At 38.2% G+C, this 19263-nt stretch overlaps 2 protein-coding genes across 2 annotated transcripts; one reads left to right on the top strand and one right to left on the bottom strand.

Annotated features, from left to right (window-relative positions):
- Positions 1-7621: 7621 nt before the first annotated feature.
- Positions 7622-10565, top strand: LOC107876328 (MDIS1-interacting receptor like kinase 2-like). The gene is made up of 5 exons (XM_047404085.1): positions 7622-8162; positions 8497-8702; positions 8752-9009; positions 9558-9729; positions 10000-10565. Exons 1-5 carry the CDS (start codon positions 7622-7624, stop codon positions 10563-10565), a joined length of 1743 nt encoding a protein of 580 aa, XP_047260041.1.
- A 738-nt stretch (positions 10566-11303) lies between these two features.
- On the bottom strand, positions 11304-13558 carry LOC107876327 (probable LRR receptor-like serine/threonine-protein kinase At4g36180). The gene is made up of 2 exons (XM_047404084.1): positions 12967-13558; positions 11304-12529 (listed from the first exon to the last, which is right to left on the bottom strand). Exons 1-2 carry the CDS (start codon positions 13556-13558, stop codon positions 11304-11306), a joined length of 1818 nt encoding a protein of 605 aa, XP_047260040.1.
- Between the last annotated feature and the right edge of the window lie 5705 nt (positions 13559-19263).

Below are 19263 nucleotides of genomic sequence, written 5' to 3'. Positions count from 1 at the left end.
CCAGTGGTGAGCTCAGGATTCGGGTGTGTTGTGGGTAAAAAATTGACCGCGGTATGATAAAGAGGTTGGGGATCATTCCAGTGTGGACCGTTCAAATTTTTGTGGCCATTTTAGTGGATGAATGGGTGAAACAGCGCGAACAGGGCATTTTTGGACAAAATCAGTGTGCTATAGCCCACAGTTCCATGGGTGGGTCCGGAGTCCAGGGGATAGTGGGCTAAAAATCAATCGAGTCATGCCAGAAAGGTTGGAGTTCATCCCATTTTGGTCTGTTCTAATTTCTGTGGCCATTTGGGAGGACAAATGGGCGAAACGATGCAAATGAGGTGTTTTGGGGGAAAATTAATGTGCTATAACCCACGATTCTAGGGGTGGGCCTAGGGTCCAGGTATGCTATAGGCCGAAAGAAAACTAGATCATGCCAAAGAGGTTGAGAATCATTCTTCATTCAAATTTTCGTGGCCATTTGGGTGGACAAATGTGTAAAACAGTGCAAATGGGGCATTTTTTGGAAAAATTGGTTCTATAGCCCACGATTCCAGGGGTGGGTCTGGGCTCGGGTGTAATGTGGGCTAAAATTCAATCGAGGTATGCCAGGAATGTTGGGGATCATCCCAGTGTGGCTCATTCCAATTTTTGTGGCCATTTAGGTGGACAAAAAGGAGAAACGGTTCAAACGGGGCATTTTTTGACAAAATCGGTGTGCAATAGCCCATAACTCTAGAGTTGGGCCTGGGCCCATGCGTGTTGTGGGTCAAAAATGATTGAGGCATGACAAGGAGGTTGTGTATCATCCCATTATGGTTTGTTCTAATTTTTACGGCCATTTGAGTGGATAAACGGGCGAAACAGCACGAATGGGGCTTTTTTGGGTAAAATTGTTGTGGTATAAACTACGATTCAAGGGGGTGGGCTTGGATTTTGGGTGTGTTGTCGACCAAAAATTGATCAGGACATGCAAGGGAGGTTGGGGATCGTTCCAGTGTGATTCATTACAATTTCGTGGCCATTTGGGTGGGTAAACTGGCAAAACAGCGTGAATGGGGTATTTTTCAAGAATATTGGTTGCTATAGCCCACGGTTCCGAAGGTAGGCCTAGGGTCCAGGCGTTATGTGGGCTAAAAATAAACTGGGGCATGCTTTAGAGGTTGGGAATCATCCTAGTGTGGTTCGTTCCAATTTTCATGGCTATTTGGGTGGACAAACGGGTGAAATGACATGAACAGGGCATTTTTAAGGAAAATTATTGTGTTATAGCCCACTGTTTTGGGGGTGGGATCAGGGTACGGGCATGCTATGGGACAAAAACTGATCGTGGCATATTGGGGATCATCCCATTGTGGTTCATTCTAATTTTCGTGGCCATTTAGGTGGACAAACAGGTGAAACAATGCGAACAGGGTATTTTGGGGGAAATCGGTGTGATATTGTCCACGGTTCCGAGGGTGGGCCTTGGTTCCGGGTGTGTTGTGGACCAAATATTATTTGAGGCATGCCATGGAGGTTAGGGATCATCCCAGTATGGCTTTTTTTAATTTTTATGGCTATTTGGGTGGACAAAGGAGCGAAACGGTATAGATGGGGTATTTTTTGCCTAAATTGGTGTGCTATAGTCCATGATTATGGGGGTGGGCTCAGGGTTCGTGCGTGCTGTAGACCAAAAATTGATCGGGCATGCCAGGGAGGTTAAGAATCATCCCATTGTGGTTCGTTCCAAATTTTGTGGCTATTTGGGTGGACAAACGGGTGAAACAGCACAAATGAGGTATTTTTGTAAAAAATTGGCGTGCTATAGCCCACGGTTCTGGGGGTAGGCCAGGGGTACGGACGTGTTGTGAGCTGAAAATTTCCCAAGGCCTGCCAAGGGGGTTGAGGATTGTCCTAGTGTGGTTCTTTCCAATTTTTGTGGAAATTTAGGTTAATAATAGTGCGAAACAATGTGAACAAGGCGTTTTGGAGGAAATTCGGTGTACTATAGCCTATGGTTTTAGGGTGGGACCAGAGGAAGGGCATTCAGTGGGCCAAAAATTGATTGGGTCATGCCAAGGACATTAGGAATCATCCCAGTGTGGTCTGTTCTAATTTTCATGGATATTTGGGTGGACAAATGGGCGAAATGGCACGAATGAGGCTTTTTAGGGTAAAATTGGTGTGTTATAGCCAACTGTTCTAGGGGTGGGCCCAAGATCCGGGCGTGCTGTCGGCCAAAAATCAATCGAGGTATGCCAGGGAGGTTGGGAATCATCCCAGTATGGTACTTACTAATTTTTGTGGCCATTTGGGCGGATAAACGGGCAAAACAGTGCGAACAGGGCATTTTTGGACAAAATTGGTGTGCCATAGCCCACGGTTCAAAGGGTGGGCCCGGGGTCTAGGCGTGCTGTGGGTTGAAAATAGACCAAGTCATGCTAGGTAGGTTGGGGATCGTCCAGTGTGGTCCGTTAGAATTTTTGTGGTCATTTGGGTGGACAAACGGGCAAAACGGCTCGAGCGAAGCATTTTTGGGAAATATTAGTATAGTATATCCTACTGTTTCGGAGGTAGGCCAGGGGTTCCGGCGTGCTGTGGTTCAAAAATCAATTGGGACATGCCCGGGAGGTTGAAGATCATCACAATGTGGTATGTTCTAATTTATGTGGCCATTTGAGTGTACAAACGGGCGTAACGACTTGAATGGGGAATTTTAGGAAAAATCAGTGTGTTATAGCCCATGGTTCTGGGGGTGGGACCGGGGTCTGGGAGTCCTGTAGGCTAAAAATTGACCAGGGCATCATAAGGAGGTTGGATATCATCCCAGTGTAGTCCATTATAATTTTCGTGAACATTTGGGTGGACAAACAGGTGAAATGGTGTGAACGGGATATTTTTGAGGAAAATCAGAGTGTTATAGTCCATAGTTTCGGTGTTGTGGATCACAAATTGATCAGGGCATACCAGGGAGGTTGGAGATCATCCCAGTATGGTCTGTTCTAATTTTGTGGCCATTTGGGAGGACAAACGAGCGAAACAATGTAGATGGGATATTTTTAGGCAAAATCGGTGTGCTATAGCCCAAGGCTCCAGTGGTGGGTCGGGGTCCAGGCATGTTATGGTTCAAAAATTAATCGAGGGGTGCTACGGAGGTTGGGGATCATTCCAGTGTGGTCCGTTCAAATTTTTATGGCCATTTGGGTGGACAAATGGGTAAAACGATGCGAATAGAGCATTTTTGGACAAAATCGATGTGCTATAGCCCACGGTTCCATGGGTGGGCCTAGAGTCCAAACGGTTGTGGGATGAAAATCGACTGATGCATTCTAGGAAAGTTGGGGATTGTCCCAATATGGTCTGTTCCAATTTTCGTGGCCATTTGGGTGGACAAACGAGCGAAATGACGCGAATGGGGCATTTTAGGGGAAAATCGGTGTGCTATAGCCCACGGTTCTGAAGGTAGGCCAAGGGTCCGAGCATGCTGTGGGCTGAAAACCGATTAGGGCGTGCCAAGGAGGTTGGAGATCATCCTCTAATCCAATTTTTGTGGTCATTTGGGTGTACAAACGGGTAAAACGCAGCGAATGGAGCATTTTTAGGAAAAATTAGTGTGCTATAGCCCACGGTGGAGGTTCGGGTGTGATGTGGGCTAAAAATTGATTAGGTCATGCCAAGGAGGTTGTGGATCATCCCATTATGGCTTATTCTAATTTTGGCGGCCATTTAGGTGGACAAAAGGGCAAAACAACGTGGATGAAGCATTTTTAGGCAAAATTGATGTGCTATAGCCCACGGTTCCGGGGGTGGACCTGGGGTTCGGGCGTGATGTGGGTCTAAAATTGATTGGGGCACACCAGGAAGGTTAGGGATCATCCCAATGTGGTCTGTTCTAATTTTTGGGGCCATTTGGATAGACAAACGGGTGAAACAACGCTAATAGGATATTTTTTGGCAAAATCAATGTGCTATAGCCTACGATTGTAAGTTGGAAATGATGAAATGTATTGTTTGTTGTAGGATATAGATGAATAGTGTTTCTAAGTGTAATATCTATTTCATTGTATCATGAGAGATGGAGAATGATCATATCCTTATCTTCCGCGAAGTCTTCTTTCATTATTAGTACCAATATAAATCCGGTCTATGATCATCAAATAAAGCCCTGCCTTATGTTGTGAATATTATGATGCATAGAGCTCATGTGCAAGATGAAAAGTCCCATTATCTCATGTTTCATGCTTACGCGTTCCGCTAGAGGTTATCATGAAGCTTGTTTGTTGGCATTGCACATTTAGTCGAAAAAAATGTTTAATATGAGACTACCTATTTTATTCTAAACTTTTAGAGCTTCAAAAGTTCCCCACCCATCATTCGGGGACAAATGATCCCAAGGGGGAGATAATGTAACACCCTGCATTTTCGAGAAAGAAATCAAATCGTCGTTCCTACGTGCGTAAGCTCAAATTCTAGGGTTTATATTTACATTCATGTTCCATAATATTTCTCCTAGTATATGAAGTGTTTATGAGGTGAAAAATGTTCATAGAAGTGGCCTAAAGCAAGGTTGAGCTAAGAACCTTTCATTCATCCAAAATTGGATATTCGATTCTACAAGGGTCTACTTTAAATGAGTATAACTCTTGATACACATAGAATTTTGCATCTCAATACCTACTAATTGTAGATAATTGAATTAGCTTTCCAAAGATACCAATTTCGAAAAAATTCGATAACCGAGCGAAAAGTTATGACATTTTCCATGTGAGCCAGCAAGCCAATGTGATGTCAACGCGAAGCATCAGCCTGCGCGTTACAGAAATTTTTTTTCAATCCAAATCAGTTTCTAATGGGTCTAGGGGCATTTTGTTCATTCCCCTTCACTCGAATTTTGTCTATAACACAGAATTAAGCCCCCAATTGACCAAATTATGGTCATTTTTCTCAATTCTCTCAAGAACCAACCATTAGGGTCTCAACAAAAAAAAATCAAGATCCCTCGAAATTCAACCATAGAAATTTGAAAATAATTGAAGATTCTGAATCCCCAAGTCGTGGCCGTCAAGAATCATCCTTTAATTTTCTAAATAGAGGTACATGGGGTTTATCCTAAAAACTACATGGGCTTGAAAATATTAAAGCGTGATTTGAAGGTTTTGATGCATGTATTTTAAGGGGGTTTTGAAAACTATATTTTTTTATTATATTTTCCGAATATATCAATGTTATTATTGCGTTGTCCTTGTGGTCTTTTCCCCCTAAATTAATTTACATGTATACATATATGTATGGAATTGAGATTAAAGATGGTTTGAGAGCATAAATTGTGGACTCCCTCTCTTGTGCTAGATTAAAGATTTTGGTTTTGTTGGAAAAGAGTTGAAATGCATGTTTTGTGATTTGAAAGATGTTTTCTCAATATCATAGTATTTGAACATTGAATTAGAATTGTTGAGAGGGTGTCTTGATATAACTATGTTTTGTGTTAAAGAGAAGAATTGCATGAGATAGAGACTTTGGACATGACCAACATTGTTTGTTGAATAGTTGATAAAGAGAATTGTTTGCTTAGTTCTACATGAATTTTAAAGCATGAGTTTCTTGAAAGAATTGTTGATATAGTGGTCTTGAATTTCATGATTTGAAAATAGAGATATAATTTTCTATAAATGTCTCAGAGAATGTGACTTGCAAGTCAATGGTATGACGATACCATATATGTGTGTATTCCATGACAGAGTTAAAGATTTCAGAGTATGTTTTCAGAGAATGCATGTTTAAAGAATTAAAAATATGCATAAAGAGAGTTAGGCGGTTACCTAAAGAAGGCATGAGTTCTAGTAACTCTTATCCTGAAACCGTATTTGCCGATATGGGTAGATTATTATTGTACGCTGGAGACGGCCATGTGGCGTAGTAGATACAGAGACTCCGACCCTTGCGGCATACTTGGGTTGGGGGCTTGGCTGCCAAGTTAATGGCAGATTCCATATAGCCCGTGGAATTACTTTATTGTAGAGTATACCACCTAGCGCAGAAGTAACATAAAGAGTGTCTCAGAGTTCAGATGATTTCACAGAGTTTTTTAAAATGCCCATGTGATTTCTTACCATATGATATATTTATGAACTGATTTAAATTGTTCTCATGTATGTTAAATATAAATTATTATTTTGGATTTGCTCTGCGTACCAGTACAATTGTGTTGACTCCCTCTACCTCCCAATTTTTGAGGTTCAATCTTGGGATCCGGCTAAGTAGTAGGGTATTCAGAAAGAAGGAATCCGTGCAGTGGTGAGCCTTCTTTGTTCCAGAAGGCCTGTTTATATCAGATTATGTTATTCTTTTGTTTTGGGTCTACTCGGGGCTTGTCCCAGCCTTTCAAACAGTTGTCTTTAGATCATGTAGTAGAGATTTCGCAGACTATTCCAGATGTTGTTTAGTTGATTTCGGATCTCATCTCTTATTGTTAAACTGAATCCAGAGTATGACCATGTTTCCGTATTAGATTATATTTCCACATTTTCTTTTATTATATGAATGTTGTGAATGACTACCAGATAGAGTAGGACGTCTGGGCCCTCATGGTTTGGGATGTCCATCACGGCCAGGCCCTAGTTTGGGTCGTGACATTACGTGCTCCTCCAATTGTCCTTCATCAAATATAAGAGCAAAAACAATCCAGAAATTCTTGTTACATAGCCAAAGAATATAACTAAAACAAATAGGAAATTTTCTTGATCACACTTATTACCTAGTCTTTTTGTCTCTATTGCAATTCGAGATCTAGCCTCGTGTTGTTTTCATCCTCTTCATTGGAAGTTTCAATACACACTAAGATATAAATCTTGTAGATCTTGTATGATTACATATTTGTGCTACATTAAAAGATGATCATATTTAGACCAATTGGTTCGGACACCAGACAGCCCATGCCCACCCATGTTGTTTCGCCCTAAATGAAACGACTCTCTTAATTACACTACGCCCTGATCCGAGTCCCAAGGATATGAACATCTTTTGAAACTCTTTATATAACTAATCATCTTGACCTCGATAATTAAGTCACCATACGACGATCAACAATCATTCACAGAACTTGTACTTTTATTTTCTCATATATAACTATTTATTTATTTAATGTCCATGACCCGATAGTACAACACGTGCAACGAATGTGGCGAGAAACTAGTGTCACAAAAAGCAATAGCTACACACTTGCGTAGTTTTCAACACTAATGGCATATATAATGATATTTACTCAAACAGGCATGCCAATTTTTCAAACCTAAGGACTTTGTTAAAGTCATCCAACTTATGTTTAAACAATTTAATAATTGTTGGTAGTAATAGTGAAATGAAGACACCTTCGAAACACTTAGTCCATTTTTTGTTAATTAAATGAATTTTTTGGAGAATTTTGCATTATTATAATCTAAGTTATTGACTGTGGAATGCAATCTTTTTCAATTCAATAGTATAAGCCTAAACCAAATAAAGCCTTTTTCTCCATGAATCTTAATATTTGACAATCTAGGATATTGTTCATCATCTTGAAGTCATGTGGTTAATGAAAGTTTTCCGTATATTTTCTACTCTATTTTACCCTTTTTCTCTCGTTGGTGGTTGCTATGAATGAGAAAGAGCAGCACTAATGAGCTTCAAATCCTTGCTGACTGATCCATCTAATCGGTTATCTTCATGGAAGGGCGATAACTGTTGCAATTGGAAAGGAATCAAGTGCTCGAGTTCAGGTCATGTTGTAGTGGTCAATCTCCAGAATCCTCATCCGGATGAAGTCATAATCAATGCCAATAAGGAAGTTGTCAATCTATCTCCATTGCTCTTCACTATTGACCATATCCAATATCTCGACCTGAGTTTCAACAACTTCGTGTTCTCAAAGTTACCTGCTGAGATATCAAACTTAACAAATTTGGCTTATCTCAATCTGTCGAATTCCATGTTTCAAGATTCCATCACCACACAATTCTCAAATCTTACATCTTTAAGGTCTCTTGATGTTTCATGTGCTAATTTATTACCCGATTTGTCATCTATTACTGTTAGCTTGACATTGACACCAAAGTTAGATTCTAGCTCACTGTTATCTTTTATAAACTATGGATATTTGTCTAGTCAGAATCTAAGGTGGTTAGAAGGACTCCAATGCCTCAGATATCTAGTATTGACAGGTGTTGATATATCAAAGTCCTCGGAATCATTTCATTGGGAAAAACCAATATCAAGTCTTTCAAATCTCATGTCACTTCAATTGTCCAACTGCAACATTTCAGGAAGAATTCCGACAGTGCAATTACTTAATCTTACTAGTGTTTCAACTCTAGATATGATTTCTAACGTTCTGACCTCCTCGATACATGATTTTCTATCAAACCTCACAACCCTCTAGGTTCTTGATTTGTGGCAACGATTTAAATGGTCATATCCCTTACCTTTCTCAACTGGAAAAACTCTATTTCTAGCAATCCTGCTATGACTATAGAGATCTTGTTTCAATGTTTTCAGTCCCATGGTCAAAGTTAACATCTCTTGACATAAGCTTCACTCGGGAAGGTGGAACGGTTCCTCCTTCTTTAAGCAACTCAACTTCTATAACCGTTTTCCTAGATGATGGATGCTCGATCGAAGGTTCAATACCTCCTTCAATCACAAAACTTAAGAAATTAAGATTATTGATGCTCAACGACAATGATATCACAGGACAACATCCTGTATCCATGTCAAGTTTAACAAGCCTTCAATACTTTGTCACTTTTTCAGAACAGACTACAAGGGAATATTCCAATTTCTATCTGTCAAATCCTCTCCCCCGAGTACCTGAATTTAAATTGGAATGATCTAACAGGACGTCTTCCCTCGTGCATACTTCAGCTTCCTAAGCTTTCGTATTTTTATGTTCAGAAGAATAACCTGAATGTTGATACGCCACTGTCTTTGTTCCGAAAGTCTAGATTGGATCAAATTAGCTTCGGAGTTAGTGGATTGTCAGTGGAAATCGACAATCAAGATCAATACTTTGTGCAAATTTTCTAACCCAAGATGTTGGAATTTACATCTTGCAACATGAGAGGAGAAATCCCAAAGTTCTTTTCAAATCTGACAGGCCTCATAATTTTGATTTTGGCTAACAATAGTCTATCAGGAGCCATACCATACTGGTTGTTCAATCTACCATCCCTATCTGTACTAGATTTATTGATGAATAACTTCAAGGGAGTTATACCTCCAACGATTCAGCTGAAATCTTCTCCTTATCCAACAATAATTAGTTTAGCCGGTAACAACCTTCAAGGTCCTATCCCTTCTAAGCTCGAGAATGTTAATGTCATCGATTTGTCACTTAACAATCTCGTAGGCTCAATTCCAACATAGATAGGGGAAGTTCATGGTGTCAGGTCCATATCATTATCCGAAAACAAAATCCATGGTCCAATACCTGAATCACTTTGCCAAGCGACTAATGTTCTCCAGGTTCTTGATCTGTCTAATAACGGCTTTTCAGGCACCATTCAACATAATTTGGCAAACTGCAAGTCTCGCATTTACTTAATCTTGGACAAAACAAGCAAACTGGAACTGTTCAAAAAGAGCTTGAACGAGTTACAAGCCTTCGATACCTTGACCTGAATGGAAATGAGTTTGAAGGTTCTTTCCCAACAGCGATTGAGAAGTTTCAAGATTTGGAGATGCTGAACTTAGCAGGCAATATATTTGAAGGGCGGATACCAAAGTTCATCGGTAACCTACACCACCTATGAATCCTCATGCTTGCATCAAACTCTTTCAATGAATCTATACCAGAAGGGCTAATGATGTTGGAAAATCTACAATATATTGGTTTGTCCAGGAACAATCTATCCGGTTCCATTCCTGAGAATCTCTAAGGCTTGAAAATGATGACGAAAACACAAAATCAGACGACCATCTTTGGTTATTTTTACTCCCTCAAGTTCACTGGTGCTCAGCTAGAAATAGTCACCAAAAGACAGACGTAATTTCTTGTGACAGTGTATTCCTACAACACTAGATTCGACGTCTCACCCAGTGCTCTTACCGGTAAAATCCCTGAGAAAATTGGACTTTTAAATGGAATCCCGTTCCTGAATCTCTCACATAATAATCTTTTCGGGCTTATCCCAAAGAGTATTGGCAATATGATTTCACTCGAGTCGTTGGATCTCAGTTGCAACAATTTCACAGGTGAAATTCCAGTGACATTGACACAGTTGGATTTTCTCGCGTATCTCAACTTGTCCTACAATAATTTGAGTGGACGGATTCCAACAAATCCACATTTTGACACTTTGTATCAAGACGGAACAGCATATATAGGGAATAAATACTTATGTGGTGCTCCTGATGGGATGAACAGAAGCGACAACAACAGACCATCTACCAATGAAACAACAGAGAACAGATACGATCAAGAAAATATCCTTTTTGTTCTAGTTATACTCTCGGGTTTTGTAACAGGAATATCTAGTGTATTTCTGCTGTTATATTTGATAGCTGACAATTGGAGGAATAGGTATTGGAGGTCAGTAGACAAAATTTTGTTGAAAATAGTGAACTGACAGCAGTATTTTGAGTCCAAGTTCACTATGCATATTCCAATGTACACTCATAACGGTAGCGTCTAACAAGAAAAAGTTGGGACTCAAACTCGATGTCTTACCATAACAAAATACTTGGTCTCTCACATCATCATCATGTTGTCATGGTGCATTGATACAATGTTATGAATGAGAAGAGTTATCGAGAAGGTTGATTAGCTGAAGTAACCAGATATCGAGAAGGAAGCAGTAGTTAAATTTGAAAGTTAGTACTATTCATTGTTCTTATAGTTAGTTTGTACTGTTCATCTTAGTTAGTTAGACAGTTATCATTTTGTTACTGCTTTGTTAGCTGTAGTTTCTATTCGATTACGTGATGTATTATAAATAAGAGATGTAAGATGCAATTGAGCTCATTCATGATAATACACAAACACAATGTCTTACCCTCATAGTGAGATGAACTCAAGCCTTACAGCTTATCATTATGGTACACTGGATGTAAACCCGATGACTTTATCATAGTGCATCAGACACAAAGCTAACATTTGTCCCTCAAGCCAGACTCACCCACAGACCATCGTCAAGAACTTAATATCATAAACATTCTATAAAGAAATAGGTACCAACAATACGGATTTAGTCAGGCCCCAGTACAAATACAGGACACCAGGGAAACCCAAAAAACTAAATCAAACCACTTCTTACAGTATTAGATAAGTATACAACAGAGAAATCACCATCGTTTACAACTTCTGTTCATGGTATACGTTTCACTATTTTTAACACGATTCTGTCTATCGCCCTCCAGTCCATGCTCCTCCAATTGTACTTTATCAAATATAAGAGCAAAAACAATCCAGAAATTCCTGTTACGTAGCCAAAGAATATAACTAAAACAAACTGGAAATTTTCTTGATCATATTTTTCTTCTATTTTTTTGATAATAGAAGGTGTATGGTTGCTGCAATCCATCGCATCAGGAGCACCACATAAGTATTTGTTCCCAATATATGTTGTTCCATCTTGATACAAAGTGTCAAAATATGGATTTCTTGGAATTTTTCCACTCAAATTGTTATAAGACATGTTGAGATGTTGGAGAAAATCTAACAATGTCAATGTCATTGGAATTTCACCTGTGAAATGGTTGTAACTGAGATCCAACGACTCGAGTGAAATCATTTCACCGATAGTCTTTGGGATCGTTCCAGAAAGATTGTTATGTGAGAGATTCAGAAATGGTATTCCACTCAAAAGGCTAATCTTTTCAGGGATTTTACCTGTAACAAAATTGCTCGAGAGGTCGAATCCATTGTTGTAGGAATACACTGATTCAAGCCAATGTGTTTGTCCTTTGGTGACTATTTCTAGCTGAGCACCAGTGAACTTGAGTGAGTAAACATATCCTAAGCTGGTTGCCTCATTTTGCCTTTTCGCCATCATTTTCAAGCCGTCGAGATTCTCAGGAATGGGATCGGACAGATTATTCCTGGACAAACCAATATATTGTAGATTTTCCAACTTCATTAGCCCTTCGTGGATAGATTCATTGAAAGATTTTGATTCAAGCACGAGGATACGGAGGCTGCGTATATCACCAATGAACTTTGGTATCCGTACTTCGAATCCATTGCCTGCCAAGTTCAGAATCTCCAAATCTTGGAAGTTTTCGATCACTGCTGGAAAAGATTCTTCGAACTGATTCCCGTTCAGGTCAAGGTAACGAAGGCTTGTAATGTGTTCAAGTTCTTCTGGAACACTTCCAGTGAGCTTGTTTTGTCCAAGATTAAGGTAAATGAGAGACCTGCAGTTCCCCAAATTACGTTGAATGGTTCCTGACAAGCTGTTATTTGACAGATCAAGAACCTGGAGGACGTTAGATGCATGGCAAAATGATTCAGGTATGGAACCGTGAATTTTGTTTCTGGATAATGATATGGACCTGATACCAGGAGCTTCTCCTATCTTTGATGGAATAGAGCCTACGAAATTGTTAAGTGACAAATCGATGACATTAACATTCTCGAGCTGAGTAGGGATCGGTCCTTGAAGTTTGTTTCTAGCTAAATTTACTATTGTTGGGAAAAGGGAAGATTTTAGGTGAATTATTGGAGGTATAAATCCGTTGAGTTATTCATAGGCAAAGATAGTACAGAGAGGGCGGGGAGATTGAACAAACACTATGGTATGGCACCAGATAGACTATTGTTAGCAAAATTCAGAACCACGAGGCTCGTAAAATTTGAAAAGAAATTTGGGATTTTTCCTCTCATGTTGCAAGATGTGAAGTCCAAAATCTTGGGCTGGAATGTTTGGGCGAAGGGTTGAACTGGATCATCAATTTCTACTGACAATCCACTAGTTACTAAACTAATTTCATCCAATCTAGACTTTCGGAACATAGAAAACGGCATATTACCATTCAGTCTATTCCTCTGAATATAAAGAAATGAAAGCTTAGGAAGCTGAAGTATGCACAACGGGAGACGTCCTGTTAGATCATTCCATTCTAAATTTAGGTACTCTAGGGAGGAGATTTGACAAATCGAAATGGGAATGTTACCTTCTAAATTGTTTTGAAACAGCGATAAGTATTGAAGGGTTATTAAACTGGACATAGATACAGGAAGTTGGCCAGTGATATAGTTTTCATTGAGCATCAGCACACTTAATTTTTTAAGTGTTGTGATAGAAGAAGGTATCGACCCTTGTATCGAGCATCCATCAGCTCGGAAAGAGGTCAATGAAGTTGAGTTACTTAAGGAAGGAGGAATTGTTCCACCTACCCGTGTGAAGCATATGTCGAGTAATGTCAACTTTGACCACGGTACTGCAAACATTGAAACAAGATCTATGGTAATAGCAGGATTGCTAGCAACAGAAAGTTCTTCAAGTTGAGGAAGGTAAGGGATATAACCATTTAAATCATTTCTACTAAAATCAAGAACCGAGAGAGTTGTGAGGTTCGATAGCAGATCAGGTATCGGATATGTTAGGACATTAGAACTCATATCTAGACTAGCAAGATTAATAAGGTTAAGAAATTGCCCTATCGGAATTCTTCCTGAAATGTTGCAGCTGGACAAATGAAGTGACATGAGATTTGAAAGGCTTGATATTGGTTTAGCCAAATGAACTGATTCAGACGCCTTTGATAGATCAACACCAATCAACACTAGATATCTGAGACGTCGGAGTCCTTCCAACCTGATACAAGTTGGAGGAATGAGCTAAGCTGGTACTTTGAGGAAGCAAGTTGTTGAAGAATTAGTTAGACAGCTATAGTTTAAATTTTTGTTATAACTGTAACTTAGGTAGTTAACACTATAGTAGTTCCATTTCTCTATTAATACATTGATATTAGTAGTTCACTCCAACTATAAAAGCTCAGATGGAAGACACAGTAATCATTCATGAATAATATCTGAAGTTTCTCTCTTCTATATTCTCTCTATAATTTCTTTTTTGCTTCAATTCTTGGATTAATCCCTGATTTAGCTATCATCTTCTTCGAGCATAGCTCCTAGAATAACAATTTTCAGTTGCAAATTCCTTTAAGTGTATCAATTGGTATCAAAGCAGTCTGGTTCTTAGCATAATTATGACTTGGAACAAGAATCAAGAAGGATCAACAATAGAAATGGATGACAGATTCAAGATCAATTGCAAAAACTCATGGAGGTTATGACGAGCATGACAGATAGGACTATACAGACAAATAAAGAGTTAGGGGAAATAAAACAAGCATTGGGCAACATGACGCAACAAGAAAAAGAAGTGGAACTTGGTAAAGCAAAATATTCTATTGCGGGAGACTGTTCCAGAGATCAAGCACACTTCAATACAACTAAGGAAATTCAAACTAATGGTGGTAAATTTCTCTCCCGATGCTCTAAATTAGATTTCCCTAGGTTTTCTTGTCAAGATCTTAGAACAGGGTTGTATAAGGATGATAAACTACCCACCGGTGAAGTAGGGATGTCTTTTGAAAATTTGGCTTCTTTTCTTGTCGATCAATGGGAATGTGAAGCAACAGAGAAAATAGATATTTCATAGAAAGAGGAAATGTGTCCTATTTCTCGTATGTTGTTGGAGCCCATACACAAAAAGTATGACAAAGGGGAACCTCTCATGATGATAGTTAGCTCACAGGGTAGCAAAGATAAATCAGTGGGTGTGGAGGAAGAGATTGCTAGCATAGAGATTGGGATGAACACTGAATAATTTGAGCCTATTAACAGAGGAAAAGAGTGCAAAAGTGATTCTAAGGTAACTGTTCTGATTGATATAGACTATAGTGCAAAGATAATAAAGAGTGTGACTGCATTTCCTAATGAGATAATTGACGAAATGGATAACAATTATGCTGTTGAGGAGGACAAGGCAGGAATTGGTGAACCATGGAGAGAAGTTGATGAAGAGGGAAAAAGAATCAATTCTATTGATTTCTCGCTTTCTTCCGCTATCAGTTTAATCACTGAATTGGATGTTGTAACTGGATTACAACTTACCTATGATGGAAATCTAGAAGTCATGGATGTTTTGAATTTTATGGAGAATGGTGGTCTTGTTGTACCTACATTGGAAAAAGTTGAAATTGATTTTTACATATGGAAAAAAGTATTTTTGATGGTAAGTTCTTCAGAGAAGAATCTTTTCCCAGGTGACAATCTGCAGTTAAAAAAAGACCATGAAGGTCACTAGGACAAAGCTAATATCATGTGCAGCCAAATAGCAACCTGCAAAAATAAGATACCAGTCATTAACATTATTGTTTGGCATGATGGAAAAATGTGGAGAACTTCTGGGAACACTCAGAGTTTTAAGATACTGGACCTATAGCATCCTGGAAAATCTGCATGGCTGCTTACCTCGTAGCTTTGGACAGTAAGGGTTCTCATGCCATTACATCAAGACATTGTAAGCAACTAACTGATTTTTATGTGGCTTCTAGACAAGGGTCTACACTTCCTCTTGGGGCTTCGTACAAAATAATTCAGGCAGTTGATCAGAGTATTCTGTGGAGCCTTCTTCTTGCCATGCTTGCTCTTGCTAATTTTGAGATGTTGGAAAAGGGTGGAAGGAATATTGTGGTTTCACTAAAAGAGAAGCAATGTAGTTACCATGTTGACTATAAGAGTAAATTGGGGTAGCTGAAGCATAGTCTAAAATTCATAAACAAGTTGTGCAATACTATTAATGTGGAGAGGCATTGACTCAGTTGCATTTTAAGGGTAATCGTTGCACCTCCAGTTCTCAGTATTATCCCTTTTACATGGTTCATTATACATAGCCTTGAGGAGAGATGCAACAACAATTACTAATGGTGATGAAGATTCATAGCCTGCCAAATAGGTTAACTTTTTCGATTCATAGTGAAATTGATACAATCAAAACTACTTTTATTAGTAGAGTGATGAAGAGAAGATATGGCATCAAAGATGTGTTTCTACCTTGTGACTTGCTTTGGGATATATTGACGGAAAGGGAACACTTGCATTGTAGTGGAAGATTAACACATTTCAAAGGTGCCATTTTACGCCAAATTTTGGAGGAATTTCTGAAGGATAGTAACCTCTTCTGCAGTGAGGCAGGTGACAAGGCATCAGGAAAATAGGGTAGATATATGTGGAGGAGATTCGGTGTAGTCACTTTATTGGCCCCTAAGACTGCTGACAAAAAGCTCATTAACATTGAGTTAAAGGATATTGCCCTGTGTTGGTTTTCTCCTTGCAATATGGCTTTGTTAAGCATGAAGGCTGAGGATATCCTTGACAGAAGAATGGTCAAAAGAGGTAATGAGGTTGTATGCCAGGTCCTTGTCAAATGGACTGGCATAGATGCTATACAAGGCTTCAAGCTGCTTGGGATTTCTTGTCTGAAGTGCAACATGTTTCCATCTTTTAAATTCTTGAGGTCAATAATGTTCTTTACGGAGGGGTATTGATACAAGTTGGAGGAATGAGCTAAGATGGCACTTTGAGGAAGCAAGTTATTGAAGAATTAGTTAGAGAGTTATAGTTTAAATTTCTGTTATAACTGTAGCTTAGGTAGTTAACACTATAGTAGTTCCATTTCTCTGTTAATACATTGATGTTAGTAGCTCACTCCAACTATAAAAGCTCAGATGGAAGACACAGTAATCATTAATGAATAATATCTGAAGTTTCTCTCTTCTATATTCTCTCTATAATTTCTTTTTAGCTTCAATTCTCGGATTAATCCCTGATTTAGCTATCATCTTCTTCGAGCATAGCTCCTAGATTAACAATTTTCAGTTGTGAATTCCTTTAAGTGCATCACAACCACCTTAGATTTGGACTAGACAAATAACCATAACTAATAAAAGATAACAATGATGAGCCAAAATCCAACTTCAGTGGAAATGTCAAGCTAACAAAAACAGAAGAATAATCAGGTACTAAGTTAGCACATGACAGATCAAGAGACCTTAGCGATGTAAGGTTTGTAAATTGCATGGCGATGGAATCTTGAAAAATATTTTCGACAGATTGAGATAAGTCAACTTTGTTAAGTTCGATATCTCAGCAGGTAACTTTGAGAACATGAAGTTGTTGAAACTCAGGTCGAGATGTTGCATATGGTCAAGAGTGAATAGCAATGGAGATATATTACCTTTGAGGGCAAAATCGGACGTGTTTTTAGAATTTGAAACAACTTCCTTATTAATATTGATCATGACTTCAATCGGATGAGGATTCCGGAGGTTGACAACTACAACATGACCTGAACTCGAGCATTTGATTCCTTTCCAACTGCAACAATTTTCGCCTTGCCATGAAGATAACCGATTAGATAGATCAGTCAGCAAGGATTTGAAGCTCATTAGTGCTGCTCCTTCACCTTCATAGCAACCACCAACGAGCGAAAAATAGTAAAATAAAGTAGCAAATATAAGGAAAACTTTCTTTAACCACATGACTTCAAGATGATAAACAATACAAGTTATCCAAGTGTTAAATGTTTTATATATAATACAAGTTAAATGCTTGCTTCTTATACTGTCTTCATGAATAAAATAGCATTATTTGGAGTAAGTTTCTAGCATTATTTGGTGTAAGTTTCTATATTAGTATTGTTGCGGAAGCAGACTGGGTAGAGTGTAATTATTGCACAACTACTGTCCCAAAATAAAAGCCGTTAAAAAATAGTAAAAGAGGAATATTAAAAAGAACACTGAATTTATAAGTGTTGACACCTAATTTTTGTCCTCCGCAATCCAATTTAATTTCAAGTTTCTTCAATTTTAAAATAAAATCACAACAATTATTTTGTTCAAATAAATTCTAGTTTAAATTACTTATTCAAGTCAATTTTATCACTTAATTAACTATTATATATTTTTTCGTATTTTTTATATACGAGAGTGTATAAATTTTATTATTTAAATGAACGTTTTCATTAAAATTAGATTTCTATTGATTAAACATGAAAATTAATTCAAATGGATAAAATCTTGGTTTTAAATATAATTTGTTCTCAAAATATTTTATTTGGGGGAATACTTGTTTGATTTTTATCAAATCAAGAAACTCGAGGTTAATTTGTTACTTAATTCGTGCCAGATTGTGATTCAATTTAACGAACGAATTAAATATGACCTCAATTGAAATCAAATTGGTCCAATTGTAATGCAATTGACCAATATATATTTAATTTGGTTAGGATTTAAATAAGTCGTTTAAATTGTAATTCAATCTTACTCCCAAAAATTACTATTTCTTAATTGGGATTATTTTAATCCGATTAAATTTAACTTGAGTTATTCTTAAGCCAATTAAATTTAATTATGATTATTTTAATCTAATATAAATTTAATTAGGGGTATTTAATAACCCTTATTAAATCTAATTGGGTTATTAAATAACCCCAATTTAAGACCCAAATCTACCCGTTCTTTTTAATTTTCTCCGCCTCTAACTAGCCCATTTTTCTTTGTTAGTCTCAACCAGCCCACAACAATAACAACTTTCCAAGATAGCCCAATTCTCCTTTTTCCCCTTTAACCCGTTTCTTCATCATCAGCAAACAACAACAAACGACAATAACACCAGCGATCTCGATACCCCCAAACCCTTATTCCGTCGACTCCGACCCAACCTTCTTCATCAATGACCCGACCTCTCTTCGACCAGAATGGTTCCGACCCTCACCAACTCGAACACTCTTTCTTCTCCATCACATGCGTATCACGCGGGTCCATTCAAGGTAAGAGTGTTGAAACTTCTAGAAAAGTGTCGAGCTGGCACCCCAACGTTCAAATTCGTACGGCTTAGCTGGTTTGGTACAATTTTGTACATACATGGGTGAATTTGGTTGGCTATTGGAGAATTTCTTCTTCGTAATTTTCTATTGGTTGAGTTTGTTGGAATCATTCCAAAATATTTGTTCCCATCCAGAAAATTTTGAAAATTTTCCAATGGGTAAATCCCGAAATTATCCCTAATTTCAATTTGCTCCACATCATTGAAGCCTTGAAATGAACCCTAGCATATTCTCTATATAATGGTTGTTTTAGGAGAAAATGGGGGAGGTTTTTGTTTGGGTTCTAAATGGAGGGTTTGAAAAAAAATGGAGAAGGAGAAAATTTTGGTTGAAGAGAGGGGAAGAAAATTCGGAGTGCAAAAACAGTTCGTTTTAGAGAAAAAATTTCTTTTTCTTTCTTCTTTCTGAAAGTTGGCTGGTTAATCGAAGG

The sequence above is a fragment of the Capsicum annuum genome, unplaced genomic scaffold, assembly GCF_002878395.1.
Source record: "Capsicum annuum cultivar UCD-10X-F1 unplaced genomic scaffold, UCD10Xv1.1 ctg5184, whole genome shotgun sequence".
Classification (NCBI taxonomy): Eukaryota; Viridiplantae; Streptophyta; class Magnoliopsida; order Solanales; family Solanaceae; genus Capsicum; species Capsicum annuum.
Note: the sequence above shows the minus strand (reverse complement) of the source record. Positions and strands in the feature narration are given on the sequence as shown.